The 14,679-nt window shown below is 44.5% G+C and overlaps 1 protein-coding gene across 1 annotated transcript in view; it reads right to left on the bottom strand.

The window, feature by feature from the left end:
- NRG3 (neuregulin 3) overlaps positions 1-13,866 on the bottom strand; it is a 419,699-nt gene extending 405,833 nt beyond the window's left edge. Inside the window, exon 1 of the mRNA XM_037400881.1 lies at positions 12,098-13,866. Within this exon, the coding sequence (XP_037256778.1) occupies positions 12,098-12,791 (694 nt within the window). The 5' untranslated portion in view covers positions 12,792-13,866. The remainder of the gene's footprint in view (positions 1-12,097) is intronic.
- Positions 13,867-14,679: the final 813 nt, after the last annotated feature.

The raw sequence follows: 14,679 nt of genomic DNA, 5'->3' as shown, positions 1-14,679 counted from the left end.
CATCACCTCACCAAAGAGACACAGAAAAAGCATTGGCCAATTGCATTAGTTGATCTGCTAGAATACCTCTCCTACAAACCTCATTCTCCATCTGAGATCCCTTCTAATAAATAGATTATTGTTAGAACAGATTTTTTTTTTCCTCTAGAGCATAGCTGCATTTAATATAAGTCAACTATGAGCCAATGCCGAACAACAGACTAGGTTAATCAAGTCACTCCTTTGTAACTGTTTATTTTAAACACTAGCTAGAGCCCACTTATTCTCACTTATCTCATAGGGTTTGGATTTGGCTAAGGATCCCACCTACTCAGAGAGCATTTTGACTATCTATAGAAGACTACACCATACTGAAAGTGTTTCTTCTTTTTGATGTGAGATATGGCAACAATAACACTTTAGTTCTAAAATATAACAAGGCAGCAATATAAAACATAGTAGTTACTAAAATTCCTGGTGACAACTGACTGCAACGTTAAGCTAAAAAGATTTAAATGGGGTTGTCATAATGGCAGTCTTTGGCCTAATGAGTGTCCCAAATTCAAACCTGATTCAACTCACTGGAGGACAAAATTAAAGAATTACAGACTAGAGTAACTGGCTTGTTAGGATATCTCACAAACAGCCCTGCCCTGCTGTCAGATACACCCCTGTTATTCAGGGCCATATGAGACAGGCTTTTTCAATATCTAGTGGGAAAAGTGACTTTGTCCTGTAATTTAGGATACCATCATACAAAGTAACTAACAAAAACACGAAATAATGTTGATTCTCAGATATCACAATTGGGTTTTGGGTTTGTTGGGATTTTACATCAACTTATTTTCCGTAACTACTACTGAAAAAGCGTATCACATATTTAATCTAATGTCCTCCCAGTTCCTTTATTTATGTTTTGATTATTCCAATCTTCATTTATGCAGAGCTGAACTGAACTTAGAAGCTTTTAATTAACTCTTTGCCAATGCAGAGTTGGACCAAAATCTGGTGATAATTAGAAGAGCTTCGTTATGTTTGGACTCTAAATTCTTTAACAAGCTTTAATTACTAGTTCTCATGTAAAACATTCAGTCTAGTGCCTGTCTGTGGTCTATCCTGCTTCTTCTGTGATTCTTACAGAACTGCAGAGCAGCCTACAGCTCCCACTGAATACTTGGTTACATATGAGAAGAGTTCCTCAGATTCTAATGTTATTTCATTACATCGAGTACAGTAAATTTATTTTTTCCTTAGGAAACAGTGCTGAAAAGTCCAAGAGTCTATGCTGTCACATAGACGGCATTCACAAACAGGATTACAAACCTGAAAAAAATATTAAGAGAGTATAAGAATGTTAGGGAAGGGTTGAAAAATAATCTCTAATTAAATAATTCAAATGTAATATATTTAATTAATTAGATATAATCTTACAGTATCTTCTTAAAAGCATTTTTTCTAAAATGAGCTGCCTGATAAACCCACACTGCTTTTAAACAGACAAAATTCTTACAGTTTGTAAATAAAACATCTCACAAGAATTATTAATCTTTCTGTCACCTAGCATACCTCATCCTCACTGTAGACCTCTACCTACAAAAATCTCCTCACCCTAAGAACTTTTAGCTTAGGCCTGTCCAAAACACTTCATTTTCTACAGGCATATCACTTATCAGCAGGATCATTGGTAAAATCAGGGATAAATATATTTTAATTATTATCAAGCTTGAATAAATACCTGTTCATGTTTCCAAAATATGCACAGTAAACAAACTGGGAATGAGGAGCCATTACTCAGTAGCTCCTCATACTGTGTGTGTTCACATTTCTAGATGCACCTTACAGCAGCGAAGCTGTGGCTCGTTACAAATCCACTACGTCTGCCAATGTAATAAAGAATAGCTTTTCAAATGTATGTAAACACAAGGTGTAATCAAGCCTTGTAGTATACCCAATTACCGAAATTCAGTAGATGCAAGTGATCTTTTCAGTTTCCTATAAAATAACAACTACAGTATTAGACTCTTCTTTCTTTCCCTCTTTAAACACATCACACACTAACATTTCAGCTTCACATATGCAGATTAAATCCAGCCATCCAAGAACTAAAACCTGTAAGAATTCCCTATTGCAGGCAGATATTTCTAAAACCAATTTAAAATATTAAGTTACTATTCTTGCTTTTCATTTAGAACTAAGTAAGCCTCTGTAATGAATGTGCTCCAGATATGAAAAGGTATTAGAAACACTTCTTTCCCTCTGTGCTTTTGTAGAGAACAAGGCAGGCTAGTTAATGCTGACAGAGCCAAGGCAAAGACTGTGTCTTCCTGGATCAGGCCAAAGAGTTCTGAAGAGCTCCTTGTGCAGAAGTGCAGGACGGGTACAGCTCACCCCATCATCTCCACTGCCCATCCGCCACCCTCCCACGCTAAGACAAAGTGACAGCAGTCACCAAGTGGCAAATGTTCATCATCCCCAGCACAAATGAGCCTTTGGACTGTAAATCCTATGACTCTAGAAGTATCCTATGCATGTTGCATTTTCTGCCTTATTTTTAGTATTATTATGAGCGTCAAGGTCGTCATGTTCATGGCTCAGAATGTAGTTAGCTGAGGCAAAGGTACAACCTCCTAACAGCAGTTCTGGTAGGAAGAGAGCCTACGTGTGCTACAATAAACCTGTTGCAGAAGTGCACAGTGTCAGTTTAGTAGCATCATCTCTAAATTGCTTTGAGATAATCAGTGAATTTAAGTTTGGATGTTATAAACTCAGAAATGGTATTCAAAGAGTATTTTCACCTGTTAGATACTATAATTTATAAACTGTTTTAGTTTGCAACCTGTATTGTTCTGACTAACCCTTCTGATCGATGAAAACAAATTACAATCAATTTTATTACACTGAGATACAGTCTTATAAATAAGCAGCTGACCCTGTGAAATGTATAGTATGCTCTATTAATATATGTTATAAATAAAGATTGAAATCTAAAAGAAAAGAAACCCAAACTGCTTAAGGAAAAAGTCATTGTTGTATGTATTTATGCAGGGCATTTTGGGTTTTTAATTAATTTAAAAAAAAAAAGAAAAGAAAAAAGAAAAAAGAAAAAAGAAAAAAAGAAAAAGAGGATTGAACTTTAACACTATGACCTTTATGTAGCTGGGCCACATTTCAGGCTAAAGACTAATGTGGTTTAGCTACTTATGAAATAATTTTTAAAGTACCTCTACCCTTCTAAATCAGGAGCATGGACACTCATCAGAATAATCCCCTCAGTTAAGTTCTTGAACCCACTGCCCACTAAACCCTGGCAGTACAAAGTCTTCATATTCCATAGTGCTAAATGCCAGGAAAATCACCATACGACTGCAGTGCAGCTTATCTCTAAGTTTCAAACAAGAACCCTGCATCTCTCTTGTAAATTCACTGACAGATTGAACAAGAACATTAAATGAGTCTCCACACAACACTACTCTTAAAAAAACACTAACAAAGCACACCCCTTTGGAAGACAATGAATAGATTGTTTTTAGCGAGTATTATACAACCAATGTCAAGTCAAAACTTCTGAGACAGCTTAGCACTATTTTAATGCAACCTTCTGACCACCTGTACTGTACTTCACCAAGGGGAGAGGAAACAAAGATTCCCTACATCTTTTTTTAATATTCAACAGTATTACTGAGCCACTGAGAGGGTCTACAACTCTCAGCCACTCTGAGCACATTGCTAGAAATGCTATTTTGTTATGCATTAAACTGGGAGACGTAAGTAAATATTAGCTTTGCACAATGCAGCACAATTTTGCAGGTTAGCAACACTTTGATACAAGTCTTTTGTTTTTGTTAAAATCCTGGCTACATTTAGAAGCACCACAGCAACTGCATACTGGTTTCTACATTTTCTACCCTCCTTGCCAACCATCTTAGGAAAAAAACCCTTGTCATTGCAGCAAAACCAGACCACCAAAGCCCTTCCAAGGGAACAACCCCATCTTATCTCAAATGCTTGCTTTACAAGTTCTGACATCACTGAGAATAATCAGATCTGGAAAACAGGCTATTTGCTGTTAATACTAATTTAATGGTTTGCCGTTACACAGTGCTATAGCCCCTCTATCTGGTAACAACCAGCAATCAATTCTGAGTTCCTACTGAACTAGAATCTTGAATTTTAACAGTAATGATGCTGTGAAGTGGACAATGTGAAGACAGTTTCATAATTTTGGTTTCAGAAAATAACTAAATCTTACAATACAGCTCGCCATCTCTTATGTTTTAGAAAGCATTTTCTATCAATAAGCTTTAGGAAGAAGTCAGTGTTGGCATATATCTAGCTGAAGAAATAATAAAGAAGGAAAAAAAAATGTGCAAAACCAGAAGTATTATTTTCCAGAACAATAAAAAAAATTTAGAAAAATCAGGTATGGAAATCATTTAAAAGTGATGCACAAAAAAAAATTAATGACCCACATGTCTTGTGACAGTCTACAGCTAAGAAACAACAGTTCCCCAAATCACAAAGATTTTACTACAGAACTCATTTCAGGCAAAGAATAAACAGGATAATGGTGTAATTTTCAAGGTAATGCTAAAGACACACACACACAAAAAAAAGAAAATGTACCAACGGAAACTCATTTCTAATAAGCACATTTAAATAATGCTGACATCTTTTAAAAAGCAGCACTTTAAAGCTGATATATGTGTATATACACAGGCATGCTTTGTAAGCAGTCACACTGTGATCTTAAGACACAGTAACAGATTTAATCACACAGATGTTCACATAAATTGACCCTGATTCTGCCAATGCCTATCTCTACAAAAGTGCAAAGGCATCACCCCCACACCCTGTATTGGGCCTATATGTTTGCAAAATTGGGTCACATACTAATCTCATTATAAATCCCAATGACCCTAAACTACTTAATGCAGCACTTCTACTTGGAATACTATCAGGATATTTTTTCCTCAATTCTTTGCTAACAAAGTTACAAAATGCCTCAGTGAAAGGTCTTTTCATACAGATTAAAATATCAATTATTTTTCCTACAAAGAGCACCTACCACATTGCCAATGTTTATGCACTGCTGATGTGCATCTTCCCTGTGAGGGTAAAATGGAAGTGGCAGGGGGGGATGGGACACACCTGTAGGGCCCTTAGAATTGCCAAGAGAATAATTCAAATTTCAAAAGGGAAAGAAAGGCCGTAAAATCAAAAACTAACAAACAAAGAGAGGATGTTAAGGCAAAAAGAGGAGATTTTGCAAGTTTGGGCTTATTTCGCAGGGACTAAAGAAGAAATTTCTTCAAGTATTTCAGAGCAAAGTTTCCCTTTCTCTTTTTACCCAGTTCTGTTTTTATTGGAGAGTGAGCCTCTCCCATTCCACCTGAGCTTTTCCCAAAGGTTTAATTCTTGCAGAAATAAAAAAATCAAAATACTCTGAGGAAAAAACATAAATCAATTTGGACTTAAAAATCAGCTGCTAAACATGATACAAAGTGAATTAGGTTTGAAGCACAGTAGTTTGTCTCTTGCAGTCAGCAGTTACCAGAACTACACCACAAAAAAAAAAAAAAAATCAGGAGTAACACGTTGTAAAAAGGACCTGAAAGTAATGGAATACCCCTAGTTAACATGCTGCATGAGAAACACAGCTTTGGAAATACAAAAAAACTGCCCTTGGAGGACAGAAAAGATGAAACATTGGAAGAATTTAGTAGGTTTTACTTATTTTATCTATATTTTAAAATATTATTAGAGTAATATTGAGCATATTGATAAAGTTTCAGAAGCAAACATTTAAACAGTAATAAGCATTTAGTAAATATATTTTCCCCTGCTATCACCAAATTTCACCAGGATGGGTTGATCCAATTAGGTATTTCTTCTGTGAAAAGGACACTGAAATTTATAAATTCAGTTGCCATTTTAATTTTCCTCATGGCTGCTTTACTCATCTTTCTCCTCATGAATGCATTTTACCAAAGGGCCCCAGAAACCTGTGCAATAACAAGTAAAACCCCATTCAAAAAGCACTTGTCCATCTATGTGCATCTTGTTTCTCTGTGTGTTACCTAGAAGCCGTTTGAATGCTCATCTTCTGCCTTGTCCTGGTCAGAACTGCTCTCGTCTGGCAAGCCCGTCTGCTCAGCCCTCAGAGGGAGCTACTTTCCTCCACGGAAGATGTACTTTACTCAGCAGAGTGGCTTGAGATTAGGTATGTAGGGGAAGGTAAAGGTATGAAAGCGGGTTTAGGAGCTGTTCGCCCTGGAAATTTAGTTTTGCGCAATGAGAAAACACAGCCTGGTTTGATCTGGAATGCAGCCACCATATTAAAGGGCACTTCTAACCCTCACCCTAAAGATCAAAGAGCCAAGTCCCTTAGAGCAGGGGTCCTCAAACTACGGCCCACGGGCTGGATACGACCCCCCAGGGTCCTCAATCCGGCCCCCGGTATTTACAGAACCCCCCGCCGGGGGTTGGGGGGGGGGTAACCAAGCAGCCGCAGATGGCTGCCTGCCACCGCATCCGCGCGCCGGCCCCCTGGTTAAAAGGTTTGAGGACCCCTGACTTACAGTAAGAAATCATCTCCATAACACAAAGTAACTCGTTGTCTTTTGCCCGTTTTGTCTACTCTTGCAATGCAAAAAAAAAAAAAAAAAAAAAAAAAAAAAAAAAGTGCCTATGCAACATATGCTATGCAAGGACAAATCCCTTCCACACAGCAGAACCTGAAAGGGATTTCCAAATTAAAAAAGCTGCTCTTTACCTTGGCATTCAGTCCAGCTAGCTACAATGAAAACTCTGGGTTTCTCTTCTGAACTGTGCTGCAGAAGGAAGGGCCAGAGACAAAGTAGCTGTCCTGCACAGCCTGCTGCTGAAGTTACTACAGCCTTTGAGGGCCCGATCCTCCTCAAAGACAGGTACTGGGCAAATGCACAAGTGCCTGCTTGTGTTTTGTGTATGCATGCACAAGTGCCCAGTTAAGACTGCAGTATTGCAAACTGGTTCAAACCACAAAGAATCTCAAAAACACATCACCAGGCTCGGAAGCATACAAGTGTTTCTGGTTGTCATTTGCTTATTTATAATTGTGACCAGGTAGTCCCATAAGATTTTACGGGCCGCTTCCCTTGTGCAGTTTGTTTCCAAACAAGTCATGGGAGAAATCAGCAAAACCAAACACTAGTGTGCTTTAGGTGCCTCCTGAAAGCCACATGAGCTATAGAATTTAAAGATAAAGTCAAAGCCAAATCCATACCAATCCATGTATTTACTGGGCTTTGCAGGAGGTTTCAAAGCAATGACTCAGATGATAAATGTACCGCAACACTAGACACAATACTGCAGATAGAGACAGGTCTTTTGCTTTAATTTTTAATTTCCATTTTCTGTGGGTTTAGACAAACCACTGACATTACTTTAGCATAATACTTTGCAGTGAATCAATACTTTAATTTAATAATGGTATTCTGCTGTCAACATATAATATATCACATAATGTCCTTGTATAGATGCTAAAAAAATATGCCAAATAAAATGCAAGGCTTTACTTTCACCAGTGATCACAAGTTAAATCAATGTAATGAGAATCCTTACAGCCCCCAAAAGAATTTTCTTCAGGGTTAAAAGGCAGCATGGAGTAATCTCAGCCACATCCCTTCCTCTCATCACACCAGTGCTATGAAAGCTCTCCTAGGTCATGGGATTCCAACAAGCACTTCAATAAAAGGAACAGAGAGGAAGTACAGCTGAATAGAATCAGCGTACATATCTGTGAGTGAGACTCACTTAAACATTCCACATTCCTTAAGAACTCAGTGATAACTGTGCTAGTCCCTAACTGTAAAGAGGATTATAAATGGAAAATGGAATGAAGTCTAGTGTCATCCAACTTAACTGAAACTGATGAAGCAAGTTATAGCTGTAAAATATGAAAAATAAAATAAAATTACAGTAACTTCCACTTTAGTGGTGTGACTACAATTCCGTATTTGTTATTTTTATCTTGACGGTAGCCTTTCTGTTGACAAGTGTTTAAGATGGGAAACACAAATCTAATCATGTCTGTGGTACACTGACTCATGGTATGTGAATAGAAAGTAAGTGGGAATAAGGAAGAAGCAAATGCTTTTAGAACTCCCCATTGTTTGCTTCAGTATTTTTTTTCCAATTCAACAGCTTTTGATGCTTTACAAATTGATAAATAACTGACATATTAATCTTAGTCAACGCTAAAGGCACGTGCTTTACAGTCATGTGTGCTCCCCTCGATTTCAATGACAGCTCATGATCATAATGCAAAGTGTTCACAGATACATGTCATTTGTTGGCAGAACGTTTTAGAGCTCTGGGAAGAGTAGGTCTGGTTTTACTATGGTTTGGCACCTCCCACAACACCCTCCAGTTGGTGAAAACCCCGCAGTTCCATCTAAGTGCCATCCTTAATGTGAAAAAGATATCTGAGTCAGTGCAAAATAAAACAAACAGGTTTTACCAAAATGTCAGTGTTGGTAACAGTTCATCTGCCAGATGCTTGTTCCTTGAACCCATGTCGTGCATAACAAACAGACACAGACATGACTAGGACAAACGACTGGATGAGAAAATCTTTAGCAGGAAATCAAAGTAAATGCAGGCTGCAGTCTGGACTCATAAAAAAAGGTCGCAACTGGACTTCACAAGACATATCGATGAAGGGTCCTGTAACATCTCTTTCCTCGGTTACTATGCATTAGTTGAGCCCCACCTGCCTGACCTCGGTTGTCTGCATTAGTCTTTGGTCATATGAACACAAGAGAAACCACAGTGCTATTTCACAGCTGAATTCACACAGGAATTCTTATAAGTACAGTATCTCAATTTAAAGATAATAACATTACTGAAGAACCCAGAATACCATGAAAAATGCATATTGGAAAAATCAGGGCATGACTCTTCAGAAATGAAACCAATGGCTTGATAAAAATAAAACCTCACTGGTGTGTTCCAGTCAGTTGGTTGATTTTTCTGATCTACAGGCTGGACCATCCTTCTAAATCAATGATTGATTTTTATGTTCAGCAGTGAATAAAGAGGCTCATGCTGAAAAGCCATAGTCCGTGCATGGTCATGAGAAACACATGCAGGCACAAGGCACAGAGCGAGATTTGATGAGTAAGTGGCTTTTGCTTAGTCAGAACCTGAAGGATCTTCATCAAGAACTTTCAAAACAGCTAACAGATAGCTTGACTTTGAGTGAAACACAACCAAGAATTATTGTCATTATGCACACCCACAAAAAAAGAGAGATTTCACAACATCTCCTCAGATGAATACACACACAGAGAAAAGGCTTTACCAACATTTACTTCAGGTGGGCAATCATCCGGCTTTCTGGAAAAATAACTCCCGATTTACCTTCCATTTTCCTAAGTCATGTTTTGAGCCCACTGTAACATATTAAAACAATTAAATAAACTGCAACACGCACCACTATAGCTAAAGACAGCTGCTTCTTTTCTTAAGAGCTGTGAAATGCTGAATAACCTATGACTCCTGCCGACACGTGTGCCTTGCCAAGCCAGAGGATCACACAAGGGTGTGCACTGTTTCGAAAGCTGGGGCATCAGATTTGTCATGTCAGATTTGTATTCACACAATACAACGGGATCCACGACTTTCATTTCAATAGCAGCTGGAGCAACGGGCACAGAAGGAACATGCAGCTCAACCTGGGAAATGAGGATGAATTTGTTTCAAAAAAATCCCTTTCTTCCCAAGAGCTGTTAGTGGCAGATGCAGACACTTGCTTTGGGGTCACACCATGTCAGCAGTTCAAGGCAGAAAGATTGCATTTCTTCTCCCTCTCCCCTCCCCTCCAGTGATTACTCCAGCCCCCAAGAATTTTACATGTATCCTCAGAGATACGTACATGTATCAGGAAAGTAGAGCTTTATACATATCAGGAAAGTAGAGCTGTAGGCTCTGAAAAAAAATTTCCACATGCCCTACAAATTCAAATCCTTTTTTATGTAATCTATTTAATCTTCCATTAATGATAATCTCTGCTATCAATGTGTCCAAACAGGGTCAATTTCTGCTGGATTTGCACTTCTTGCATTTCATCCTATAACTGAGCTGTATTTAATGAGGGGAAACACCCTGCTGTAAAAGGTACTAGCAGTCTCCCTAAAACAAATAATAGTTACGAGACTCTGCAACTGCCAGGAACATTTCAAGACTGTGGGTTTTCTTCTTCCTTTGTGTGTCTTTCATAGAGGAGAGTCCTGCCAGCTGAACATTATTTATTAATCAGGATATTCTTGCCTTCTATACCTTGTAAGGAGACAGCATAGAGGGGCGGAAATTGCTGTGGGTTTCTCTTACATACCCAAAAAGGCAGAAACAGGAGAAAGGAAGAGATTGCAAGGCAGCACTTAGACCCCAACTTGGCAAGCCCAGGCAGCATTTCAGACACACACAGGTCACAGCAGTCTGAAACACCATGTAATAACATTCTGGTTCACACAAGGCTTGGAAACAGAGCCACAGGGTGAAAATCAGGCTGCCTTTGCTGTTTTGTTTTTTAAAGGTGCCCAGTGTAACTCCCTACACCTAAGTCAAACGGGCAGGGTTCAGAAAATTTTCCTTCTGGTAACGCCTGCCTTCCTCTGCAGGTTGTACCCCCAGAGCCAGCAGGCTCAGACACACCTGTCAGGGACGGCTCTCTGTTACTGTAGCAGACACCACAGAACCGAGTTACTGCCTTGTTTGCTCTTCTGATTTAGTGGTAAGTTTTATTCATAATCATTCCCAGCCACCCGCCACCTGCACACCCACCCACCCACCCACACACGTCCAATTTGCTGTTCTTCTCCCGATTTTGTCAATTCACAAGATCAGTTCACTCTGCATATACTCTCTGTCCCGGGGCTCATCAGCAAATAGATTTAACGGACAAAATAAAGTTCAAATGACTCTCTAACAAAATCCTCTAGCAGAATAGTCTTACATTGCAAATAGTCTTACATGCAAAAGGGGAGCCCTGGGCTGTAAAAGCAATTCAGGTGGTAGCATTCAATTGAATTGACGTTCCTAGCAGAAGCAAGTAAGAGTTAATGGAGGACACCCAGCTTCCCATTTCCTCTACTGCATCCAAGAAAACGCAGAAGATGACTATAATACAGCATAATTGAGCATTTCACTAAATAGCACCACGCACATGTTCTTTTGGCACGGATTGCACTTGTCCTAGATAACCTTTATGAGAGGCTGAAAGTTGATGCACCCAGACCAAACGAATTTTCGGATTTAGCCCAAATCCTTAGGTTTGCGCCTGCGAGGGTGGGAAGAGCCAGCCACAGAGCATCAATCGGGGAACTAGCCCCCTCCTCTGCTTAAAAAAAAAAAAAATAGTTACGGCAAGACGGTGCTGTGGCTACACACAGGAGTCGGGAAAGCGCTTGGCTGCGTCTGCATATTCGCGGGGCGCCCCGGGCTCCTTCCTGCGGGAGCTGGCGACGGCTCTTCGAAAAGCCGGGCGCCGGGACGGGGGGCGCATCCTTCCGCAGCCCGCGCTCTTCTATTTCGAGGGAGAGGCTGTGGGAAAGCCAAACCCCCGCACCGGCAGAGAAGCACTGGCACAAGCCGCCCCGCTCCTCCCGAGGACCACTCTCCCCGCCGCCCGGGGGGTCACCTCCTCTCCCCCTCGCCCTGACACCTCCCAAACACCTTCCGCAGACCAGCCTGGAAGGGGAAAGGGGCGCGGGGGGGGTGTGTGTGTGGTGTCTGCATCTTCCCTAAAGACCACGGCGAGATCCAGTCACCTCGGATGGCTACTCCTGCCTCATCATCCGTCACGCGCGCGGGGAAGTTGCCGGGGGGACACGGACACACACATGCAAGCGGGGGTGGTGGTGGCGGGGGGGGTGGTGGTGGTGGTGGAGAAAAGCAGCGCAAACTTGGCAGCTCTCCGGCCTCCCGCAGGGCAGCAGCCGCCCGGGAGCCCCGCGTCTCCCCGCGACGCGGCGGCATCGCCCCGGCCCCGGCGGCGCTGGGCCCCCTCCCCGGGCCGAGCCGGGCGGCCGCGGGCGGTGCGGCTCCCCGAGGGCGCGGGGCGGCTGGCGGTACTTACGGATTTTGGGGGTCGTGCTGCCCTCCGGCGTGGTGGTGGTCGACTCCTGGAAGGGAGACAAGGTCCAGGACGGCGCCGAGTCGTGGACGTAGATCTTGTAGGAGGAGGTAGCGTGTGCCGCAGTGGGCCAGGCGGGCAGCGGCGGGGTGCTGGGGGCGGCGGGCGGCGGGCGGGCGCCGCGGCCGGCGGTGCCCGGGGGGCCGCTGGCGGGCGGCGCCGTGTGGGGCGCGGCGGGGTGCCGTGCCGCGGTGGGCCGCGGGCCGCCCCGCGCCGGGCCGCGGGTGCCGGGGGGCCGCGGGGGGGCCCGGCTCATCGTGGTGAGGCGGGGGCTGACGCGGCTGGGCGGCCGCGGCGTGGCGGCGGCGGTGGTCTCCGCGCCGCGGGGGGGGGCGGTGGGCTTGGAGAGGAAGAAGGGGTCCTGCCCCACGCCCTTGGCGTCCATCAGCTCGGTGGGGACGTACTCCTTGACAGAGCCCACCACGATCCACTTGAGCAGCATAAGGCTGAGCCCCAGGCCGATGAAACCGATGAAGAGGGGCACCACGCACAGCCACGTCTGCTGCCGGTTCCAGACGATGCAGTCGCTGCAGCGCAGCTCCCGCGGCGGCCCCCCGGCCCCATCCCCGCCCGGGCCCCCCGCCGCTGCCGCCTCCGCCGCCCCGGGCGCCGCGGCGCCGGCAGCCCCCTCGCTCATCCTAGGGGCCGTCCGCAGCGCCGCCGCGGCCCCGGGGCATCAGCGCGCCGCGGCTGCCGGCGGCATGCGGCGGAGGGGGGCGGAGGAGAGCGGAGCGGGGCGGAGGGGAGCGCGGCGCAGCGGAGCGGGCGGCGGGAGCGTCCCGCTCAGTCACGCCGCCGGCATGGCATGCCCCGCGCAGCCTCCCGCGGCCGCGGAGTCAGCGGGACGGCCACGCCATCCGCCGGGCGCCCTCCTCTTGCGCTGCCCGCTTCTGCCTCTTCGCTCTCCTTCTTCTCCCTCCGCTCTCAGGTTTTTCTTTTCTTTTTCTGGCTTGTTTTTTTTTTTTTTTTCCTCCGCGTTATAAGTCGCAAGAATCAGCCTCCTGGATTTATTTTTTTTTTAATCCCAAGCGTGCGGCTCCGGCGGCGGGCAGGCACATTCCTTCACATTCGCGCTCCTTCTCGCCTCTCCTCTGGTTTCCTCTCCCCTGGGAGCTGGGGGATCTTTTCTTTCCGTCTTTCTTGCCTGCCTGCCTGCCTTCCCTGCGCTCCCTCCCCCGCCCGCTCGGCTCCTGCCTATGCCCGGCCGCGGCGCAGCAGCATCCCTCGGCTGCTCCGCGGGGAGGCGGCGGCGCGGCGCAGCGCACCCGCCACTCCGCGGCCCCGCGGCCAACCCGCGGCCGGCGCCGGGCCAGGGAGGCCGATCCGCGGGCGGGGCCCGGGGGCAAGGGGGTACAGCTCCGCGCAGCTCCTCCGCGGCCGCGCTAAGTCCGGCCCGACATCAAAACTCCGGCGAGGGTTCACGGAAAAAAAAGAAAAATTAAACAAATCCACACACACCCAAAAAAATTAAGATGAAGCCCTGGAGAGGGGGGTGGGACGGCGGCAGTGACCCAGTCGGCAAAAAAAAATACGGATCCGGCAAATAAATAGGCACGCGGAAGGCAGCTCCTGCCAAGCTTGCAGCTTCTGTTCAATTGTGTATTCCTATCGCAGCGCAAGGGAGGCAGGCTAGCGCGCAGAAAGTAAGGCGCCTCCCACCAAAGCCTAATGGTGGTTTCTTAATGCGCACAAGATAAATAAATGATCCAGGCAAACCCCTCGGGAGGGTGCATGCTACGGCAAGTGGAGCCTAGGAAAGGAAGGAAAGGAACGAAAAGAAAAAGAAAAAAGAAAGGGACGGGTGGGTGGGGTGAGCGGGGATCGCCTGAACCCATCCTGTGGTAGCAATCCAATAGGCTGCTGCTCTATGTCAAAAAAGACATGTGTGGAGGGAGCGGCGAGGGGTGTGCGTGTGCAGGAGGGAGGTGGAGACACCTTTGGAGAGGATTCCCGGAGAAAAAACGGGGCTCAGGACGAGAAGATGTTTTCCGACGCTAATGCTATCTGGTAACTAACAATAAGCAGCATTTTGTTGCTGTTGTTTCTAGAAGGGATTTCCTAAAGGAGAACAAAAACCACCTGCAACGAAAAGATGGTCCTTTGCAGCAGCCGGGGGAAAGCGATGGCACAGGCACGTATTGAGGCTGCAGCTGTCGGGATGTGGCCAGACCAAGTTTTGGTATTGAAACTACTCCAGCTTTCTGATCTGCTCCAGAGTTGAACTCCAAGTTCAATGTGGTCAACAGCGTGTGCTTTCCATTCACTTAATGGACAAACATTTCAACAGCTAGGGTGGTCACTGAAGAGTTAACAGCAGCATACCAAAAGATGGTTTTATCACCATTTTCAAAATTATAGAAAATGGTCTCTAAAATTATAAATGTAGAGATGTTTTTCACCCTGCTTCTGAACTGTTATCTCATTGGTGTCATTTCCTGGTATTGACGTATAATTTCCTTAGTCACGTATTTAAAAGTATATTAATATTTATACAGAAAAATTGAGCAGAAAAGTTGGAAACAAAC

The sequence above is a fragment of the Falco rusticolus genome, chromosome 9, assembly GCF_015220075.1.
Source record: "Falco rusticolus isolate bFalRus1 chromosome 9, bFalRus1.pri, whole genome shotgun sequence".
NCBI lineage: Eukaryota > Metazoa > Chordata > Aves > Falconiformes > Falconidae > Falco > Falco rusticolus.
Note: the sequence above shows the minus strand (reverse complement) of the source record. Positions and strands in the feature narration are given on the sequence as shown.